The 20,876-nt window shown below is 39.6% G+C and overlaps 1 protein-coding gene across 1 annotated transcript in view; it reads right to left on the reverse strand.

Moving 5' to 3' along the window:
* Positions 1–20,876, reverse strand: part of LOC124274412 (nephrin-like) — a 246,226-nt gene that overhangs the window by 26,515 nt on the left and 198,835 nt on the right. The window contains 5 exon segments of the mRNA XM_046709786.1: positions 776–901; positions 1,278–1,580; positions 4,106–4,396; positions 5,048–5,380; positions 13,948–14,124. Coding sequence (XP_046565742.1) covers positions 776–901; positions 1,278–1,580; positions 4,106–4,396; positions 5,048–5,380; positions 13,948–14,124 — 1,230 coding nt within the window.

Raw genomic sequence — 20,876 nt, forward strand, 5'->3', positions numbered from 1 at the left:
CTAACATACACTTTAAAATGACAAACTGGGTAGTAAAGCTGTCTGCTTCAAATCATATTTCTCATCATGTTTAATGTAAAGGCACAAAACACCCTCTCCTGCTCAAGTCAGGAAACATCACCAAACTCGAAATTATAAAAGTTTTAAATGACGCATGAAGAGGGACAAAATATTTGAAATCATCTTCAACTGCCAACAATGGAATATTAAATAAAAATACCCCACTAATCCCAAATGATGAGCAGATTTTAATTAAGATTTGTCAAGGTTTCAGCTGATTAAGCAGACTGTTGGGAATCCCATTTTCTACTACTCCTTCACATTCAAAATTGGCAAGAATATCTGTCACGACTTTGACATCTTTATTTGTCTCTAAAGATGGTCACTATGTAATGTACAATGTGTAATGCTAAAATAAAATGCACATGAAAACAAAATATGGCGAAAACTGAACACTGACAGTTTGATAATGTCTGAATTTTTCATCAAAAACATTTATCCTATGAGTGTGTTGATTTGATGATAACTAATTCTCCATGTGGGCCTGAGACTGCGTTCATTTGACATTATTTGTTCTCTGATATTATCTTCCCTTTCAAAAACTTTCCCAGCGTTAACTTGAAACACAAGTGTATCTGAGTACACAAAGTTTTGGACATCCTATAGAGACTGTGAGGTCCGAGGAAGTGCCGTGTGCTCCACTGTTCAAGTGTCAGGCAGCCTAGCTACATACTGGGGTCTCTGCTGTATGACACTCGTGGACACACACACCCACCTTTGTACCACTTCAGCTTAGCTACAGGGTTCCCTCCTGAAGACTGACATGTGATGCGGGCCAGCTCTCCCGCCTTGATTGCGTTGCCCTCCGTGTATCCCGAGATGATGGGCTTATTGGGGGGATCTGAAGCATGCAGTGCACATTGTCATCAACTGATGGCCCCATCAGGCAATGGTGGACGCCACATAGGGACATCAGCTTTGAGGTCAATACCAAAGACAAAACTCAAAGAAAGATCTTGTGAAATCTTTCTGATTACATGCCCTCCAACTTTTCACCCTGTGAACTAAAGATAAATATACTTTCTGATTTGATCAGATATGTCATGATTTTGTCAGAAAGATGATTAACAGATGTTGTTTGAAATATTGATATTTGCTATAAAAGCAACAGCATTCAAAACCTGATATCTTTTCCCAGAATATGACTGATCACTACAAGAAAAGATAATGAAACTGAGTGACAGTTAAAAGTTCCACAATGATGACTAAAGTCTTACACAAAACACTAAGCGTGACAGTGTCATCCACACTCTGGCCCAGTGCTGGGTTGGTAGCCTGGCAAGTGTACTTCACGTTGTGATCTTGGTGGGACAGCTGCACAGATAATGTTGACTTAGATATATAGCCGCCATCTGGGGAAGCCTCTACCCTGGTGTCGGTCTGTGCAAGTTGTCTCCCCCTGGCAAACCAGGTGATGACAGCAGCTGGATTGCTGTTGGATGACACACAGTCCAGCTTGACCGTCTGACCAGCCTTGGCGGGGCGGTCACCACCATTTATTGCAACTCGATTTGGAGAGACTGAAACACAAAGAATTTAGTGACAAATCATCTGAATCATAACAACGTCAAAGATAAACGACAAGAAAGAAGTCTTGGGTATGGCACATCACAAATGTTTTAGCCTGTGTACATACATCTCCTTAAAGACAACACTGAGGCCATCAGCATCTGAGAAGCACATGTCAAGTTTTGACAGTCTCATGTTTCCTACACGTTTGATAGATTAACAGTTTCATGTGTGTGTAGGGTCTATTTAGTTTCCAGTCCCAAGTCCCAACCACAGGCCTTTTGATCCATTACCAGAGACATTCACCTCATCAGGTGAAAGGTAATGATGTCATATGTGGGATGACACATGGAACTTTATCAACAGAAAAGACTTCTTGGGTCTTCATTTTCATCCCTATGAGACAAGAAATTGCTGCCTCAACTGGCTTTAAATATTAGCGTGTGCGTCCTAGCATTCCAAAATCCTTTAGGAGGCATTTTGTAAGTCAAAAGGACCCTAAAATTGAGCTGGCCATGTCCAGTAAGGTTAAAGTTTTAGCCCTATGGGTGGTCCAGTGTTTAAATATAGAGAGGGAATCTGCATTTCATGGTGATCATTTTGTGCAGTGTATGAAATAAGGCCCGTCCGACCGCCCGACATGGTCTAGATTTCTGGTGGATGGTCTAAATTTACAGCTAGCCAGCCCGATGGTCTGGTAAATATTTTTATATGTTCTATACATCTGAATAAATTCACCATATTTGGTCTGGTTAAATCCATTTCGGGCTGGTAACATTTTGAAGTTACCAGCCCTGATGTCTGGCTGGATTTTTGGCGTATTTCATTCACTGTTTTGTGTTGTTCATGGGCGGTAAAAATATGATGCACCGTCTCTGGTCATGTGACATTCCTTATATGGACCACTAAGTTTGCAGTACTGCTGATAAGTCTTTCATTATTTGTTGGTATGTATCAAGGATATCTCACAGTATGAATGTGTAGGATTACAATAATATTATGAAAAGACTTTTCTATACATTTACACATCTAGAAATGATTTTGTTAGACTTCAGCTGAACCTTGGTTCTCATCACACTTCGTGATGACTGGTACAATTTGTGCAGGAAGATGTTTGGAAATTTTGGAACAAGAGGACGAAGATGAGTTAGTTGAGGTGAAATTTGGGAAAAGGAAGTTTAACAGTGAGGAGAAGAGCAGCGTTGTGATATTTGGTGAGATAGAAAAGATGTGTAATAAGATAGTCATTACTGACGTTGAGAAACAAAATCCTTAACATTGATCCCAATTATTAACAGATGGATTAGCCTGGGATCAATCATTCATCAGGACTGTTGGAAAGCTAACTGTTTGGAATGTTTGGTGGGGATAGGGTACATTTATAAGGAAGTTTATCATTATGTTGAATTGACAAATTAAGAAACTGAACAAGTACAACAGAATCAACATAGAGGGCAGTGAAGGAATATCTGCTACGTATTAGATGAATAGAGCATTGTATAACATTTATGTTGTTCAAAACAATATCAGAAAAATATGTCTACAATCCATACAAGCAAACTGTTGAAAAAGAAGCAGAAAAAGATTGATCAAGGCTTAGATGGATCCAGTCTTATTGGAAACTGCAGACAAATCCAATGCAACAAAAGATTTGTTTAAAAGTGTATGTAATCATTTTTCTATGAGCATTCAAATGCATGAATGAACTCACCATTGAACGATATATTTATGTGTCCCAACACACCAACCCCACTGTTATTTCTTTGTTTCAGGAAGGGTGTTCCCGTGCCCTTATATTCAAGTATGTAATATTCCACGTTACATCCTGCTTTAGTTTATGTAACAAAATATACTGAACCAGATACAGTATCAAAAAAAGGAATCCCTGCTTTGACCGAAAATAACCAACTACAGTAGAACACGGATATAACGAACTCCAAGGGACCAAGAAATTTAGTTCGCTATATCCGGTGTTCGTTATTCACATTTGACCGCCATCTTGGATTGTAGAGATGTAGAGACACGTATATGCTGAGGCTACAAATCTTTATTCTTGTACATGTATATTGACATAACATTAAAATTCTGAATTTATCATTCACAGACATTAGCTAGAACATGTTTAACAATCACAACAATCTCAACAATATGTTGATTCGCCGCCAACAAGGTTGATGTATACCGCTAAGTGGCTGAGCTGACACTGAGTGAGTTCGCTAATCACGTCATTAATTGAGCTTGGGGGTAGTAAATCAGTTCGCTATAGCCGTTAATTCGCTACTCACGAGTTCGTTATTCGCGTATAATTCTAATGATATCATAAAGGATTGTTGACGGGACTTTTAAATTTGTTCGCTATATCCGTTTGTACGCTATATCCGTGTTCTACTGTATACTTCCATGGAACGTTTTCGATTCAACAACTTCTGTCAAATACCAAACACATTAATTCTGCATTTAGCACCCAAATACTGCAGTCTACCCATTACAATGTCCCCTGCCAATTCCAACAACCATTGTTCCATACAACACTTACAGTGTACAGTGAGCTTGTACTGGGCAGTGTACGGCCGCTGTGTCACCAGATTGGACACCTCGCATCGATAGATCGCGTCGTTGTCGGAGGAGTTCACCGTGAAAGTGTATTCATTGACAGCCTTGTCACTGCCGCTAACGTAGGAGTAGTCCACTTGCTCATCGTTCCGATACCACACTACAGTCCCAATAGGATTACCTCCCCTTGACGTGCATGTCAGCTGCAATGTGTCATTTGTTCGTACAACCTGTTTATCGGTGTATCCTGAAATCTCAGGTGCTCCTGGGGGCTCTGTAAACAAATAGGCAGCAGTCAGTGGACTTAACAAGACAATTTTGAGTTTGTGCAAAATAAGAAAACACAATTGTACTCATTTCACCCATTAGGGTAGAAAATACCATGCTGGAAAATCACACTGACAGACAAGGAGAGTGCCTTCTCATAGTTGTCCAGGAACAAGTTGTCCTGGATGAAACGCTTAAAAAAGTGCCCTCATCTGCAATATATCTGTCATTGTACATGATAGTACCTAGTGCTTGTCATCTATATTGAAGTGAGTGAGTCAAAATATGAAATATTCGTGATTTGCACAATCCATATATAAATAATACAGTCTATACTTAAAGTCGAGGATGGAAACAAAACCCACTATGGTTCAATAATAATCTGGACAGGAGTCTTGCCTGGTGTACCTTGTCACTGCGCAGAGGGCAAGGGATGAGCTATCCCTCACGTGATAACAATAGCTTACACTGATGTATGTCGAAAAATGTCACTTGTAAAACTAACTGCCTCCAATTTAACACAACTGCTGTGGAACATATTTTATTTGACACAATTATGGTCTGTCCATTCACAAATTAGTTCTTAACTTTCTAATCCATGGGCATTTTGAGATTGGTTAAGACATAGAATCTACACAGTGGGAAGAATTGTACCAACCTAAGATACTGATCTGCACCACTGTTGTAAAGGGACTTCCTGAGATAGCTGTGTTGGTTGCCTGGCACGTATATATTGCATTGGTCTCGTCTCTCCGCTGGGTCAACCGAATGTGGATGACACTGATGGCTGTGGATCGCTTGTCCCCCGTTGACGACTGCGTGGAATACTCCACATTGTTGGTGACCTTCACACCATTCCGGTACCAGGATATAGTGGCTGGTGGTCGGCCATTGGCTGCCTTACACGTGAGACTAAGCAAAGACTGTGTCTGTGGAACTTCTACCACAGACCCATTGGTGTAACCCTCAATCTCTGGCATTGATGGCGGCACTGAAACAGGAAACATACTTCATCAAATTTACTTCATTCAAAACCTTGAGATTTTTCAAGTACCGAGTTATAAAATACCAAAAGACTTGGTCCTATACAGTTATCATATCCATGTTGCAAAATGTAAATACATGTATTGTGTACTTTAGCTCTGTAAACTTACTCTCTACTAATTGGTAGACTACAGTTAGCAAGGGGTTCTTATTGTCTTCAACTACCTGGTCCAGCCACAGCCAGTGATTGGTATTTCTATGGTTTCTCGTGACCAGGTCCCCATTGCACAAAGATATCTCCCTGCTTGGATAATTCTAATTGTAATACTGTAACATTGGCATACTGTGGTCTGAGTGCTAAGATCCATTTGTGCAATGGGGCCCAGATCTTATATACCTCGGTATGATTATTACAGCACTGCACTAACTGGGGTAAGTCTATTTAGATTTTTTTGCATACAAATTTATCATAAGGAGGGTTAGGATGTGGTGTTTTCGTGTAGCTAACAGGCGTTTTAGAAAGAGTAGTGGTAAATGTGTACTGATGTGCATATATACAGAGAGGAAGTAAGTGTCTGAGTGCATGTTTGTACTTAGCTGAGCCATTTTATTATTAGACAAATGAGGCACACACACATTACACAGCCTACCAGTGGCTTCACTGTGGAGCACCTACGCCACTGATACCAGGTTGGTATTCCTGCTCCAGCAACGTTTTGTACATGAATGCAGTAGTGTTTAGAAATGTACTTGACCTTGATGATGGCATCTGTATCAGCATACTGATGCCGTTATGTAATAAGAACTAAATGTTTTGTTGTAGTACGTAATATCTGTGTAAATAAAGCAATGCTTATGGTACACAATATAATATCCGTGTAATAGTGTAATGACATAAACATGTTTGTATGAATTAAAGTAAATATGGAATATGCCATCAATAAAGTGTTGAGGCATTGTAAATGAAATATATTATCTATATATCTCAATGTTTTAATTGTTTCCGGGTTTAAAATGAATTATCAGTAAATAAAACGGCCATATAGTGATCATCACCGTGTCTGTTCATATCTTGAATCAGTTCCGGTTTCATGCATATATGTACTTATTGTTATCAAATAACCACAGTGTTATCAAATACTGTTAGAGTTATCAAGTACTTATATTGAGTTATCATATGCCTATAGTGTAAATGTCAATAGAGAGTTATCCAATATACTGAGAGTCATCAATACCTAAAGTGTTTTCATATACAGCATTATCATGCACCTGTAGAGTTGCCATACCTCTATACAGTTATAACAAAATATAGTTACCATCATGCCAAATATGTTCAATTATTTTGATAATATAACTTGATAAACTTACATTGACATCAAATAAACATACACTGTCAGTAATCATTTAATATTACGAGAGGGGCTTGAATAGCATATTTATCATGCCATGTGCCTATATTTTCTCTGTAAAATAAAACAACAAACGTTTGCTATTTTTATATAATACATGTTCGTCTACTGAACAGTAGAGCTGTACTCTGAGAGTGTGGTATTTACCTGGTATTTACAGAAGGGACATGTTCCTGCACATCACTTAAACAATACTGACATACAACATCTGAACCTAAATCAAGGTTACTCACAATCAATATGTATTTATGTTTAAAGTATTATTGTAACATGCATATATTTAACTGACTTTCAATTAAATTTCGAAACAGCACTAATTCACCAGAATACATTATGTACACATTATCAGCTGTTCATGTTTATTTCACATGACACATTAGGTTAAGAAACATCACAAATCTCGCTTTCCTCAAAAAACACCCATCAAGATTTATACAACCAACATGACTGACTTGCTTCTCCATTATTCAACGTTGTATTTTACTGGCTTCCAACGCTGGCCACATCAAAGAGAATTTCTAGACGCCTAAAACAGACTATAGCATTTGCACCTAGAGTTCTCCCAGAGAACGAGGGAACTCTGGAGGGAAGGAAACATCTTATTAACCCCTGAAAGATTAATGTCGTCACAGTAATTAGGGTTATTTACACTCAGGGGAGGCGCTGCCTACTTCTTTATCATTACGCAAATATGAAAGTCTATGTTCATTTTACTTGACTATTATTCCCTTTATTATGAATTTTATGAGACATTCATGAACACAATGATTGAGATGACCACTGCTGTGTATAAGGGAATAGAGAGTAAACTGTCTGCCTTTGTAGTTCTGTGATGGATTAACTTCCACAGTTGAGTACACGACAACACAGTAACAGACACCTTCTCACAGTGGTCATCTTCTTGTACAAACCTTTGATCATAAGCAATACATTATAGCAATACTCGTACTGCAAAAGTGAGAGGATGAAGGTGGTGTCCTCTTATTGCTACACTGTTAGTACATACGTAAGTGAGAGGATGGAGGTGGTGTCCTCTTATTGCTACACTGTTAGTACATACGTAAGTGAGAGGATGGAGGTGGTGTCCCCTTATTGCTACACTGTTAGTACATACGTAAGTGAGAGGATGGAGGTGGTGTCCTCTTATTGCTACACTGTTAGTACATACGTAAGTGAGAGGATGGAGGTGGTGTCCTCTTATTGCTACACTGTTAGTACATACGTAAGTGAGAGGATGAAGGTGGTGTCCTCTTTTATTGCTACACTGTTAGTACATACGTAAGTGAGAGGATGGATGTGGTGTCCTCTTATTGCTACACTGTTAGTACATACGTAAGTGAGAGGTTGGAGGTGTTGTCCCTCTTATTGCTACACTGTTAGTACATTATTGTAAGTGAGAGAGGATGAGGAGGTGGTGTCCCTCTTATTGCTACACTGTTAGTACATTGCTACACTGTTAGTGAAGTGAGAGGATGGAGGTGGTGTCCTCTTATTGCTACACTGTTAGTACATACGTAAGTGAGAGGATGGAGGTGGTGGAGGAGGTGTGTCCTCTTATTGCTACACTGTTAGTACATACGTAAGTGAGAGGATGGAGGTGGTGTCCTCTTATTGCTACACTGTTAGTACATACGTAAGTGAGAGGATGGATGTGGTGTCCTCTTATTGCTACATCGTTAGTACATACGTAATAGAGACAATGGAGGTGGTGTCCTCTTATTGCTACACTTTTAGTACATACGTGAGAGGTTGGAGTTGATTTCCTCTTACTGTTATACAATTACTACATTGAGTAATATTCTCACATTGTCCTATAAGGAAAAGCTTCATTTTGTACCTCTCAAAGAGAAAGTTGTATCAAGACACATGTCAATAACTAAACAATTGTTTCTTTATGTCCTTTCCATACACAAATTAAGAGAAAATCTCTTCCCTTTTTTCAAGTGCCAGATTATTTTTTTCCTCAAAACCTTGTTAAAGGAGCAAAAACACAGATCAGAGCAGTCTATTAAGTAAATTCATTGACTAAACAGTTCTCCCAATAATGAAAATCTTCTCTTTTAAGTATGTTGGAAACCTGTTCAATGTTGGAGATGAACTAATTCAAATTGCCTGAAAACATTACCTCTGATCTAAACAAACAATATTTGATCTATAAAATAAAAGATCTATACACTGTTATTTTTCTTTCGACCAATTAGTTGTTTGAAGTGGTTTTGTTTAGTTAGGCAATGTCAATGACAACGAAACATAACTCACTCTGTAAATTAGGAACAAGCAGCATGCAATTAAATATAATTGGTTTCATTTTTTTCATGCATTTCTTCCTTTGAAATCAGCGTTAATTCCCTGTGAATTAATCTCAGTTTGTTCAGGAAATGATTAACAGTTTCAGACTGGCAAAACATGGGTGACATGGTATCTTCTTGACTTTAATAATTACAGGCACTCCATAAATACATCCTACCATCAGGGATTTAATCTGCCAAGTTTCTCCACCCACCACAATCATTCCATTATTTTGGCCTTCAAGAATTATCTTAAATCCTGTACTCTTCTTGATATGAGATTGTTAAAAAGCTCCCTTCAGTTCATTCCACTTCCCTTTTTATAGTCTTCCTACTGGGCCACACTTAGAATGAATTCATCTTTCCTGAGTTTTTCCTTTTTTCTTTACCAATTAAACTCTTCAACATGATAAGTTATCTGTCAACTTTTTACCCTCAAAACAAAAAACTCTCATTTTTGGTTGCAGTTGACCACAATGCTTCAGGCACTTACATGTTAGAAATTTGATTTATACACCTTTTTCATACCAAAAGCGTCTAGAATCGAAAGGAAACAAAAAGCACATTGAGGGGCCACGAGCGTAACACAAGCAGATTTAACACAAGAAACAATATCTGACGAAAACCAGAAGCAAAGAAATCAATCGCCTGGTGAAAATTAAATTTTACAAAACAGAGACCTAATGAGTTTTCAAAGCTACTGCCTTTTCATCAACTCTTCCGCAAGAGATGATGCTTTCACACAAATTCATCTTCTAGCACACATTTTTGTACAAGTTGTGATAAAAAACAGCAACTCTTAAACTGCGGCACAGTGCTGGACACAATCACCAACTGCCGAAGCACCGACGATGGTGAGGAATCTTACAATTAGTCAATATCTAAACGTTGCTCAATGCCAGTCAATTTCACGCCTATAGGCAACAAATGATACAGCACTCATTCATTTCTGTCAAGTATTATGCTGTTGTCGTTTTTGCTTTTTTGCTTTTGTCAATTAATGAGTTTTTTAGAATTGGCAATAATGCCCTGCGTTAATCTGAAGCTCATCATTCAAGAGCTACAGGAGCATTCACCTTTATCAGTCGGAAAATATGAATCTGATCATGCTGGCAGCTGCGATGTCATCGTGTTTCATCTTCAAATAACATGCACCACAAACAGCTCTACTGAAAACTTTTTGTTCAAGTAATAGCCGCTGTCAATAACACAACAGTAAGGCATCTTACAATCAACCCAAAAGTAAACTGTCTACATTAATATGAAATATGATTCATTCAAACAAGATTGATGACACAAGCAGGACAGACTTGCTGTTCTTTTCTATCTGAATCGGTAGCACACGTCTTGACACTCGGTGTTAGAAGTATCACAGTGTTGCTGGCAGTGTCAGCAGTGTCACTCCTATTATCTACGTGATCCTGCACCAGGTCAGTGAGCTCCACAAAGACCAGCAAGCTCTTCTCACCTACATCAGAACTAACATAAGGAGGAGATTGAGCTCAGTGATGATAAGGCTACTTTCAAAGTTGACAGTACAGTCTATTTTCTCCCCATGGTTAAATACATAAATCTGAGCTCCATACTGCCTGCTATACTTTCAACAAAATTAATCCAATCCTGAACTTTTCTTATAAGAAAGAAATATGGTCTGCAGAATAGGTGGAAACTATGTATTTATCACCAGTTTGTGAATGGAATGTGCATATCAGTAGACCACAGTGCGTGAGGAACATAAATGCCTCTACATCACACCCTCATTTATTTTCAGAGCTATCTGAGATTCTTCCAGCCTATCACAGATTTCTGAGTTTATCACTGAATCTCATCACAAGTAGGGCACTGCAAGAAGACAGGTGAATTAGAATTACAACCTGAATGAAATTCCTTGTAGTTCTATATGGTTTCTAAAGAGAAGTAATCACATTACAGGTTTCAGATGTAGTTGAAGAGTGGAATCTTTTTTACTGACGTAAACACTGTAACACAATCAGAATTGCCAACCCTCGCTACCAATAGAAACATGTCATCGTATCCCAGTTGTGTAGGTCAATGCTCATGATGTCAAGTACTGCACTGAGTGGTCTGAATTCAACCATTGTCATACAGCTGGAATATTGCTGAGTGTCGCATTGAAAGAAGCAAACAAAACAAGATGCCAGCCTCAATCAAAAGCAATGGCAGTGACAATTAAGATTATGCGGTCATATTTGCCATCTAAACCTATAAATTCCAGACAAATTAGTAATCATTAACAGCTCATGTTTGTTAAACATAAAAACTATTTGGTCTTATACTTTGTTACCTCAACATCAGTGATATTGTTCGTGTACGTCTGTCTGGAGCAAGATTGTCCCCGATACTTGTCTGGCAGTTTAAAGGACATCAACAGTTTACAAGGACAGTTTAGGGATTGGTGAGCCAGAACACAGCTCACTGAGGTCAGACAAGATGGCAGCTCAACACTTGTCATCCAATACAACAATTAACATGTTGTTAGTTAGGTATTCATGTCTCCTGATTGCTATATATCAACAGAAGACCAGTTATCATTTAGTTACCAATTTATGCACCTTGACATGATCAACATTTCTCAGTGACCAAGACCAATCAGGAGAGACATACCATGAGTTACCTGCCCCTGTTTGGTTGTCAGGTCGTCTCATCATGACCTGAAGGAACTAAGTACAATGATAATGTTACATGCAGGGGGATCATGACTGGCCAACACACTGACAGCAGTGCTCACACTGCTTCTTGCTGTGTTCATGGTGACAAGTTTATTAAATGATATTGTAAAAATGAAAAAAACAACTTTTGACTGAAAAGATATTTTGTGCCGGTAAATCTGTGAGGCAAGCTTCGTAAAGTGTTTACTGTAAACAGAAAAAGCTTTTGACAACAGTATTCCTGTGAGACCTTGAACTTTAGACTGTGAGTCAAGTTTTTTGAAGTGAGTAAATCAGTGCCACAAGCTTTTTGATAACATTTAAATTCAGACTGAGAAAAGTATTCTGAAGTCAGTAAATCTGTGATACAAGCTTTTTGAAAAGGTTTACCTTAGACTGAGAATGGTATTTTAAAGTCAGTAAATCTGTGATACAAGCTTTTTGAAAAGGTTTACCGTAGACTGAGAATGGGATTTTGAAGTCAGTTAACCTGTGAGACATTCTTCCTCTTTTCTGCCCGATGTGAACATGTTTATTGTGTGATTCACCTAGTCCCTGTAACCACATCCCACCTGAAATGTGCTGCTCATTCTAACGTATCATGTATGACATCCTACTACACTGATATTGGCATTAGTTACTGATTAATGACACTTGATCACAATTTCACAATGAGACAGAAAGTGTAAATGTGTAATTTTACTACAGATATCATGTTATTTCATCCAGTTAAGAAATATGGAAACACACACCGTGATTTTATTCATATATTTAGATTTTGTAGTTGATGAAGTACTAAATTTACTTGAAATGTGTACAAGATCAAAATAACTAATATTAATTACTGTTTCAGTTAAGGTTCAGTAGGAGTTCATATCACTGCTTTCAAGACTAGTCAGTTGTCAGACATGTAGCGTCAAAGTTGCTATACTCATTTGATTATGGTGTCAAGTGTTGCCTGGAATGGTAGAGAGCAGCGCAGAACAATCTGGCATATTATTCACCCACTTGAAAATATTTTAAAACAAGGGGCAAGCATATGCCATTATCATCTCAAAATATATCAAGACCGGCATTTGTGAACAGATCACTATTTTTACCTTGAATATTCATCCTAGGCCATTTTTGGGAGGTTGACCACTGTTGTTGCAATGTAAATACTATCATCATCGACTATACATCTATTTTCTGTTGTGTCTTATACTTGTACAATGGAGGGTTGCACAAGCTCTTGAGGCTACTTACCTAGTACTGTAAGATGAGCAAAGGCTTGTATTGGAAGGTTACACAAGCTACTGAGGCTACTTACCTAGCCCTGTAAGATGAGCAAAGGCTTGTATTGGAAGGTTACACAAGCTACTGAGGCTACTTACCTAGCACTGTAAGATGAGCAAAGGCTTGTATTGGAGGGTTACAGTGGCTACTGAGGCTACTTACCTAGCACTGTAAGATGAGCAAAGGCTTGTATTGGAGGGTTACAGTGGCTACTGAGGCTACTTACCTAGTACTGTAAGATGAGCAAAGGCTTGTATTGGAGGGTTACAGTGGCTACTGAGGCTACTTACCTAGCACTGTAAGATGAGCAAAGGCTTGTATTGGAGGGTTACAGTGGCTACTCAGGCTACTTACCTAGCACTGTAAGATGAGCAAAGGCTTGTATTGGAGGGTTACAGTGACTACTGAGGCTACTACTTACCTAGCACTGTAAGATGAGCAAAGGCTTGTATTGGAGGGTTACAGTGGCTACTGAGGCTACTTACCTAGCACTGTAAGATGAGCAAAGGCTTGTATTGGAGGGTTACAGTGGCTACTGAGGCTACTTACCTAGCACTGTAAGATGAGCAAAGGCTTGTATTGGAGGGTTACAGTGGCTACTGAGGCTACTTACCTAGTACTGTAAGATGAGCAAAGGCTTGTATTGGAGGGTTACAGTGGCTACTGAGGCTACTTACCTAGTACTGTAAGATGAGCAAAGGCTTGTATTGGAGGGTTACAGTGACTACCGAGGCTACTTACCTAGCACTGTAAGATGAGCAAAGGCTTGTATTGGAGGGTTACAGTGACTACTGAGGCTACTTACCTAGTACTGTAAGATGAGCAAAGGCTTGTATTGGAGGGTTACAGTGACTACCGAGGCTACTTACCTAGCACTGTAAGATGAGCAAAGGCTTGTATTGGAGGGTTACAGTGACTACTGAGGCTACTTACCTAGCACTGTAAGATGAGCAAAGGCTTGTATTGGAGGGTTGTTCTGAGCAGGCAGCACCTGACATCGATACTCAGCATCATCATCCAGCTGGGTGTTCACTATGTTCAGGTTAAACTCCTCCTGGGAACTACCCACCACTGAGTAGCGGGAGAATCCTGGAATGCTACGATCAAAACCTGCAAAATAAATCATATTTTTGTGAATATTTTTTCTTGACAATTTTGTTGGGTTATTTAATTGAATTTCAACATGTTTTAATTTGAGTACTTCCAAATTATGTGTTGTAATAACAGTTCACATTTCCAAAATCCAAGGAAACTTCCGACCCTGCCACAACCATTGTGGTAAGTATTCTCCTATTGTCTGTCAATCTGTCTCAACAATCAAAGTAAAACACTTAACACGACCACTGTACATCTGGAAGTTGTAGAGAAAGTAATCTGATTTATAAGTAATCGAGATCAGTGGTAAAGTTCATCCAGCTGAACAACATCTCATCCTTCAGTTCCCTACTTGTCATGAAACTCCATCAGCTTTCCTAGTTTCCAGCACAATCCACCCCACCCCTCCATCTGCCGCCACCCCCACTCTCCTGATGCCAAGGGTCATGTTCCCTTCCATTCCTCCACTGACAGCCCAGAACCTACCTGGCTGGTGAGTGAGCCTCACCCTGACCCCTGTCTAACATGTACAAGTGTTAGTTGACAGCCCTACTCACAACAAACACACCACCGCCAACATTGGCACTCTGCCCACACCTCCTCCAGCTTTTTCATAAAACTTTGTTTTTTATCACAGTCATAAGCTAGATCTAAAGAAGAATTTTAATCTTCACCAAGTTTAAAACATGTGTTAAATAATCAAGTTGGCTCGTACAATGAGTCCCCCAAAATAGTAAAGCATCAGCCTAAGAGGTGGAGGATGCCTCAATCTGGTCCCGCATCCTCCAAGTGCTGCTTGACAGATTTACTTACAACATTACAGTCCCAACCTGGATCTGAGCCATAATTGTGTAGCTAGTGAGGTAAATCACAGCCACAATGACCTTCAAATCCACAACTGGCAGTGAAACCAAGCTTCTCAAATGGGTGATATAATGATGATCTATGTTGAAACTAATCAATGAAACCAATCTCAATAGATTTTAGGAACCATCCTTTCATTCTACTTCAGCAAAAGTATTTGTGCAGCGTATTTTGATATTGTCTAATATATACTGTCAGCAAACAGCTGAGTCTAGTTTTTGTTACAGAAAGAAATCCTTGTGTGTCGATGAGGAGTAGTAATGAAGATGAATGATTTCTTCCATTTGCAGAGTAGATTCTCATCTACAAAACATTCACACATGATAGTTTCTTGTACATTCTTCATGCTGCTGGCTGGGTCTGGGAATATGTATGAAGGTGTCACTTCACAACCATCCCATTCTGTGTTGCTGGGATACAGCTCATATGATGGTTCATGATGGAGTCATAGTCTTAAAACAGGTTTTCTTGAAACTGATCCCAACAGGTGCTAACAACAACCAACAATTATTTTTATAACTGAATACCAAAAAAACCTGAACTATGAATGCAGCATAAGTTTTTAAAAACTGAAATGATAACACTTTCATTGATACTCATAACTGGCCTCTGATACCTTCCATCAAAATAACAATTTGTTCAGTGTTCAAGGGACACCAACTATTGCGGGATGAAGACAAGTGAGGACACAGCATTGTCTCTGACAACAGCAACACCTTCCTGTACATGGTTGCTGTTACTGCTGCTGCTGCTGCTGTTGCACAGGCGGAGCAAGCTGTTCTATGTCTATCTGAGTTGGCAGAGTTCAATAAACTACAATATTTTCATTTTAAATTCTGCTGCCAATTTGCATTGCAAATAGAGACAGTTTTACCAAAAGATGATACCATTATCAAGCCAACAGCATGTGAGTAGGATAAATATTGGCTGAGCTAACAGCCGACATAATCGCTCAGATTAACTATGCACCATCATGGCTTCATGCAATACTCAAACATACTAATGAAGAATCTTATGAATCATATCAGAAAAACAGCAAATTTGTTTTAGAGGCTATTCATCAACAATATGGTGACTTTTTATGAGTCAGTGTTAAGAGCAAGCACATCCATTAGGAGTCATCAAAGTTGAATCCAATCTGAACATAATGTGTGTGAATTGAATTTTCTTTTGATAGTCAAACCATGGGATTCAGAGGCATGTTCCATGTCAAACTTTAGATCCCAGCCCTGCATAACCGAGCATGTCTTTTCCAAACTCAGCCCAGCTTGGCCTTGCCCAGCCAGCATACAGTAGCCCAGCACATACAGTAATGCTTACTCTCTGAATATATACAATTTTGATAGAAACAAACAATTCCTTTTAAATTGAAAAGAAGCCCAAGCAAAGCCCTACATAGTCCAGCACTGTGAAACTAAGGATTAGCCAACACGGCACTACATTACAAAGCAAAGCCCTACATAGTCCAGCACTGTGAAACTAAGGATTAGCCAACACGGCACTACATTACCAAGCAAAGCCCTACATAGTCCAGCATAGCCCAGCATCATGAAACTAAGGATTAGCCACCACGGCACTACATTACCAAGCAAAGCCCTACATAGCCCAGCACCGTGAAACTAAGGATTAGCCAGCACGGCACTACATTACCAAGCAAAGCCCTACATAGCCCAGCACTGTGAAACTAAGGATTAGCCAGCATGGCACTACATTACCAAGCAAAGCCCTACATAGTCCAGCACTGTGAAACTAAGGATTAGCCAACACGGCACTACATTACCAAGCAAAGCCCTACATAGTCCAGCACTGTGAAACTAAGGATTAGCAACCACGGCACTACATTACCAAGCAAAGCCCTACATAGTCCAGCACTGTGAAACTAAGGATTAGCCAACACGGCACTACATTACCAAGCAAAGCCCTACATAGTCCAGCACTGTGAAACTAAGGATTAGCCACCACGGCACTACATTACCAAGCAAAGCCCTACATAGCCCAGCACTGTGAAACTAAGGATTAGCAAGCACGGAACTACATTACCAAGTAAAGCCCTACATAGTCCAGCACTGTAAAACTAAGGATTAGCCAGCACGGCACTACATTACCAAGCAAAGCCCTACATAGTCCAGCACTGTGAAACTAAGGATTAGCCAACACGGCACTACATTACCAAGCAAAGCCCTACATAGTCCAGCACTGTGAAACTAAGGATTAGCCAACACAGCACTACATTACCAAGCAAAGCCCTACATAGTCCAGCACCGTGAAACTAAGGATTAGCTAGCACGGCACTACATTACCAAGCAAAGCCCTACATAGTCCAGCATAGCCCAGCACCGTGAAACTAAGCATTAGCCAGCACGGCACTACATTACCAAGCAAAGCCCTACATAGTCCAGCACCGTGAAACTAAGGATTAGCCAGCACGGCACTACATTACCAAGCAAAGCCCTACATAGTCAAGCATAGCCCAGCATCATGAAACTAAGGATTAGCCATCACGGCACTACATTACCAAGCAAAGCCCTACATAGCCCAGCACCGTGAAACTAAGGATTAGCCAGCACGGCACTACATTACCAAGCAAAGCCCTACATAGTCCAGCACCGTGAAACTAAGCATTAGCCAGCATGGCACTACATTACCAAGCAAAGCCCTACATAGCCCAGCACCATGAAACTAAGGATTAGCCACCACGGCACTACATTACCAAGCAAAGCCCTACATAGTCCAGCATAGCCCAGCATCATGAAACTAAGGATTAGCCAGCACGGCACTGCATTACCAAGCATGAAAAAAAACTAGTCAACGGTTCTTAAGATATTCTAATTCGTAATTTGCTAAACGAGCAGTGGTGGATAACAAACAAAGCCCCACATAGTCCAGTATAGCTCTGGACAACATTGTAAAACGACAAGGATAGCCCAGCACAACCCTGCATTCACATGCAAATAACTGTATTGTCCAGCATACAGCAAAGGATAGCCCATGGTCCCACAAATGGCTGGTGTCAAGCAGCCCTTATTATTTCCAATAGTGCCCCCGGCAACATCTTGTGATCATTCCTGATAGTTAAGAAACAGACTTTACACACCAGTAAACTTTAATCATGTTGCACAAGGGTCATCATTATAAGTTTACAGCTGACAGTTACTATATAAGCTGTTGTTTCTAGCATGTGTACATGAGTTACACAGCTGTCAATATGTATCCTCAATGTCAAGGAAACAACATATAACTGGAGGTTTCTTTATTAACTACAAATCAGTCAATCTGTCAAGCACACCTTGAATATCGTCAGCAAAGATGGGAACTTGCTGATGTACTACTACCCACCTCTTCATGCTTTCCACTACTCCATGCTGCCCTGTGTTATATCTACATGTGAATTACACTGTGTACTGTCTGGAGATAAGGACATAGGTATTTCACTTCATTATTGCCAGAATTCTTCGCCCATGGCCAGTGTACAAATATACAAGTCTGACAGCCTGACACACCAAGTCCAAAATGTCAGTATGGTATTAAACTGCCTTCTTCATATCCTTACCTGTGAATAGCTGCAATATTGATGATGTGGGTTAAAGCAATATTTACTCATTCACCCTTCATATTTGTCATAGTTTACATACATTGACAGATGAAGAAATAGATGTGGACCTTGGACATTGGATTTCCCATTCCTTATCAACTATAAGAGAAGAAGACAAAGAAGAAGACGAAGAAGAAGAAGAAGAAGAAGAAGAAGAAGAAGAAGAAGAAGAAGAAGAAGAAGAAGAAGAAGAAGAAGAAGAAGAAGAAGAAATATAGTATATTAACGCGTCACATGCTGCAATTCATTAAAAAAGACATTATATTATTACCAGTATTTAAAAGCAGCATCCGGACGTATGGCCTATGAGACACAGATATCACAGTTGTATAAAAACATTGGTAATAAAATCACACCCACACATAGACACACGCAAGTCCAAACATGTGCACAAACACAAACACATGCACACACGCACACGCACGCACGCACACACACATTCACCTTCTTACGCTAAAAAGCATAAATTATGTAAAAAGCAAACATGTTGAGTGAATGCTGACCTTATTAACAAAATATATTAGACTATTCAACGGAAATATTTCGGCGCCTAAACATAGTATGGAGGAGTGCGGCAAGGGGCTTTACGAACTGGTTATTTGTAAGTAAAAGTACCATTTTGTACCAACATATGATTCCTTATGATCATCATTGATGTAAGTTAAACTGGGTGATATATTAACTGACTATCTTTCATCAGGAACCCCTGGATGACTCATGAGACAGCTTCATCACACTAACACCTTCACTGCAACAGGAACAATGATAGAAGTCTACAGCCCAAGATATCTGTCAGTATCATAACAGCAGTGTTTTATGTGGAAACTTCATACTTGCTTTATTTATCTGTTGATTGGCATAGGCTGCTGCAAACATGCTAATAATGCAAGAGGTCCAGATGTAATAACACTCAAACTTTCTATTCATTACATTAGATTGCGTAACAGACACACGAAGACTCAACTCTAACCATATGACAAGCAAGGGTTCCCCACCCTCTGCTCTTCCCCAAACACTGTACACCTGTACAGCACCTTGCTCACTACATGACAATTACAACACAAACAATCAGCGGATATAATACCAGATTTCATCAACAAATATCAGTTAGCACAACAATAAATACCGTGAACACCGAAGTCCTACTTCCCCATCCTGTAGCCATCACAACTCATGGTGACCACAGCCTGCACCACAAATTCTGCTTGAAGGATTTTTGTATTACAAATAGGGATTTGCTGTAAGCTTATAAATGGCTATATATCATTCTTCTCTTTCACTATCCATGACATCAAAATTCCTTCCCTACAATTCTTCCCAAATTTAAAACAGATGGAGAAATCCACCCCTGTTTCACGCTGAGCTGTGCCCACCATGACTGTAATAGCCTTAAGGGGCCTATTGATTTTTGTTATTTTTTTTTCACTCAGTCTGCCATGAACACTTTGTTATCAAATTTACCAACGAAAGGACTTTTTTCCACACTGGTCTGACACTTTCCATATGTCAAATCAGACTATTTCCATCTCAATTCCACATCCTTCATGTCACTAACAGAATAACTTCTCCGCTCTGTAGAGGTCAGTAATTTCAGAACTTTATCAGCGTTATCTACCAAACTATGAAAGATGTTATTAAAAAGCCGCAGTGTTCCAGTCACTACCTGTATATTTTAAATGAAGTGAGAATAAACTGACTTCGGTGGAACTTCAAGGGGCAAAAGATGTCTTATACAGCATCATGTAAAATGTATAATTGTCCCTTCATATATATATATATAATCTAACCTTTAACCTGAACTGTGGTTGGGATGACCACATTTATCTCATGTTCTTAGTTTGCAGGATTAATTGCTCAAGACAAGGTGTTGATGGTGACAACATCAGTTGATGTCACACAGACACAGGTAGACAAGGTGCTCATGGTGACAACATCAGTTGATGTCACACAGACACAGGTAGACAAGGTGCTCATGGTGACAACATCAGGTCCTGCTCCTGGGGCATGTACTGTGTAGTTGATGTCAGACAGACACAGGTAGACAAGGTGCTCATGGTGACAACATCAGGTCCTGCTCCTGGGGCATGTACTGTGTAGTTGATGTCACACAGACTCAGGTAGAACAAGCGGTTGATGGTGACAACATCAGTTGATGTCACACAGACACAGGTAGACAAGGTGCTCATGGTGACAACATCAGGTCCTGCTCCTGGGGCATGTACTGTGTAGTTGATGTCACTCAGACACAGGTAGACAAGGTGCTCATGGTGACAACATCAGTTGATGTCACACAGACACAGGTAGACAACGT

Source organism: Haliotis rubra, unplaced genomic scaffold, assembly GCF_003918875.1.
Source record: "Haliotis rubra isolate DU_JTF1 unplaced genomic scaffold, ASM391887v1 Scf190, whole genome shotgun sequence".
In the NCBI taxonomy this organism is placed as follows: Eukaryota; Metazoa; Mollusca; class Gastropoda; order Lepetellida; family Haliotidae; genus Haliotis; species Haliotis rubra.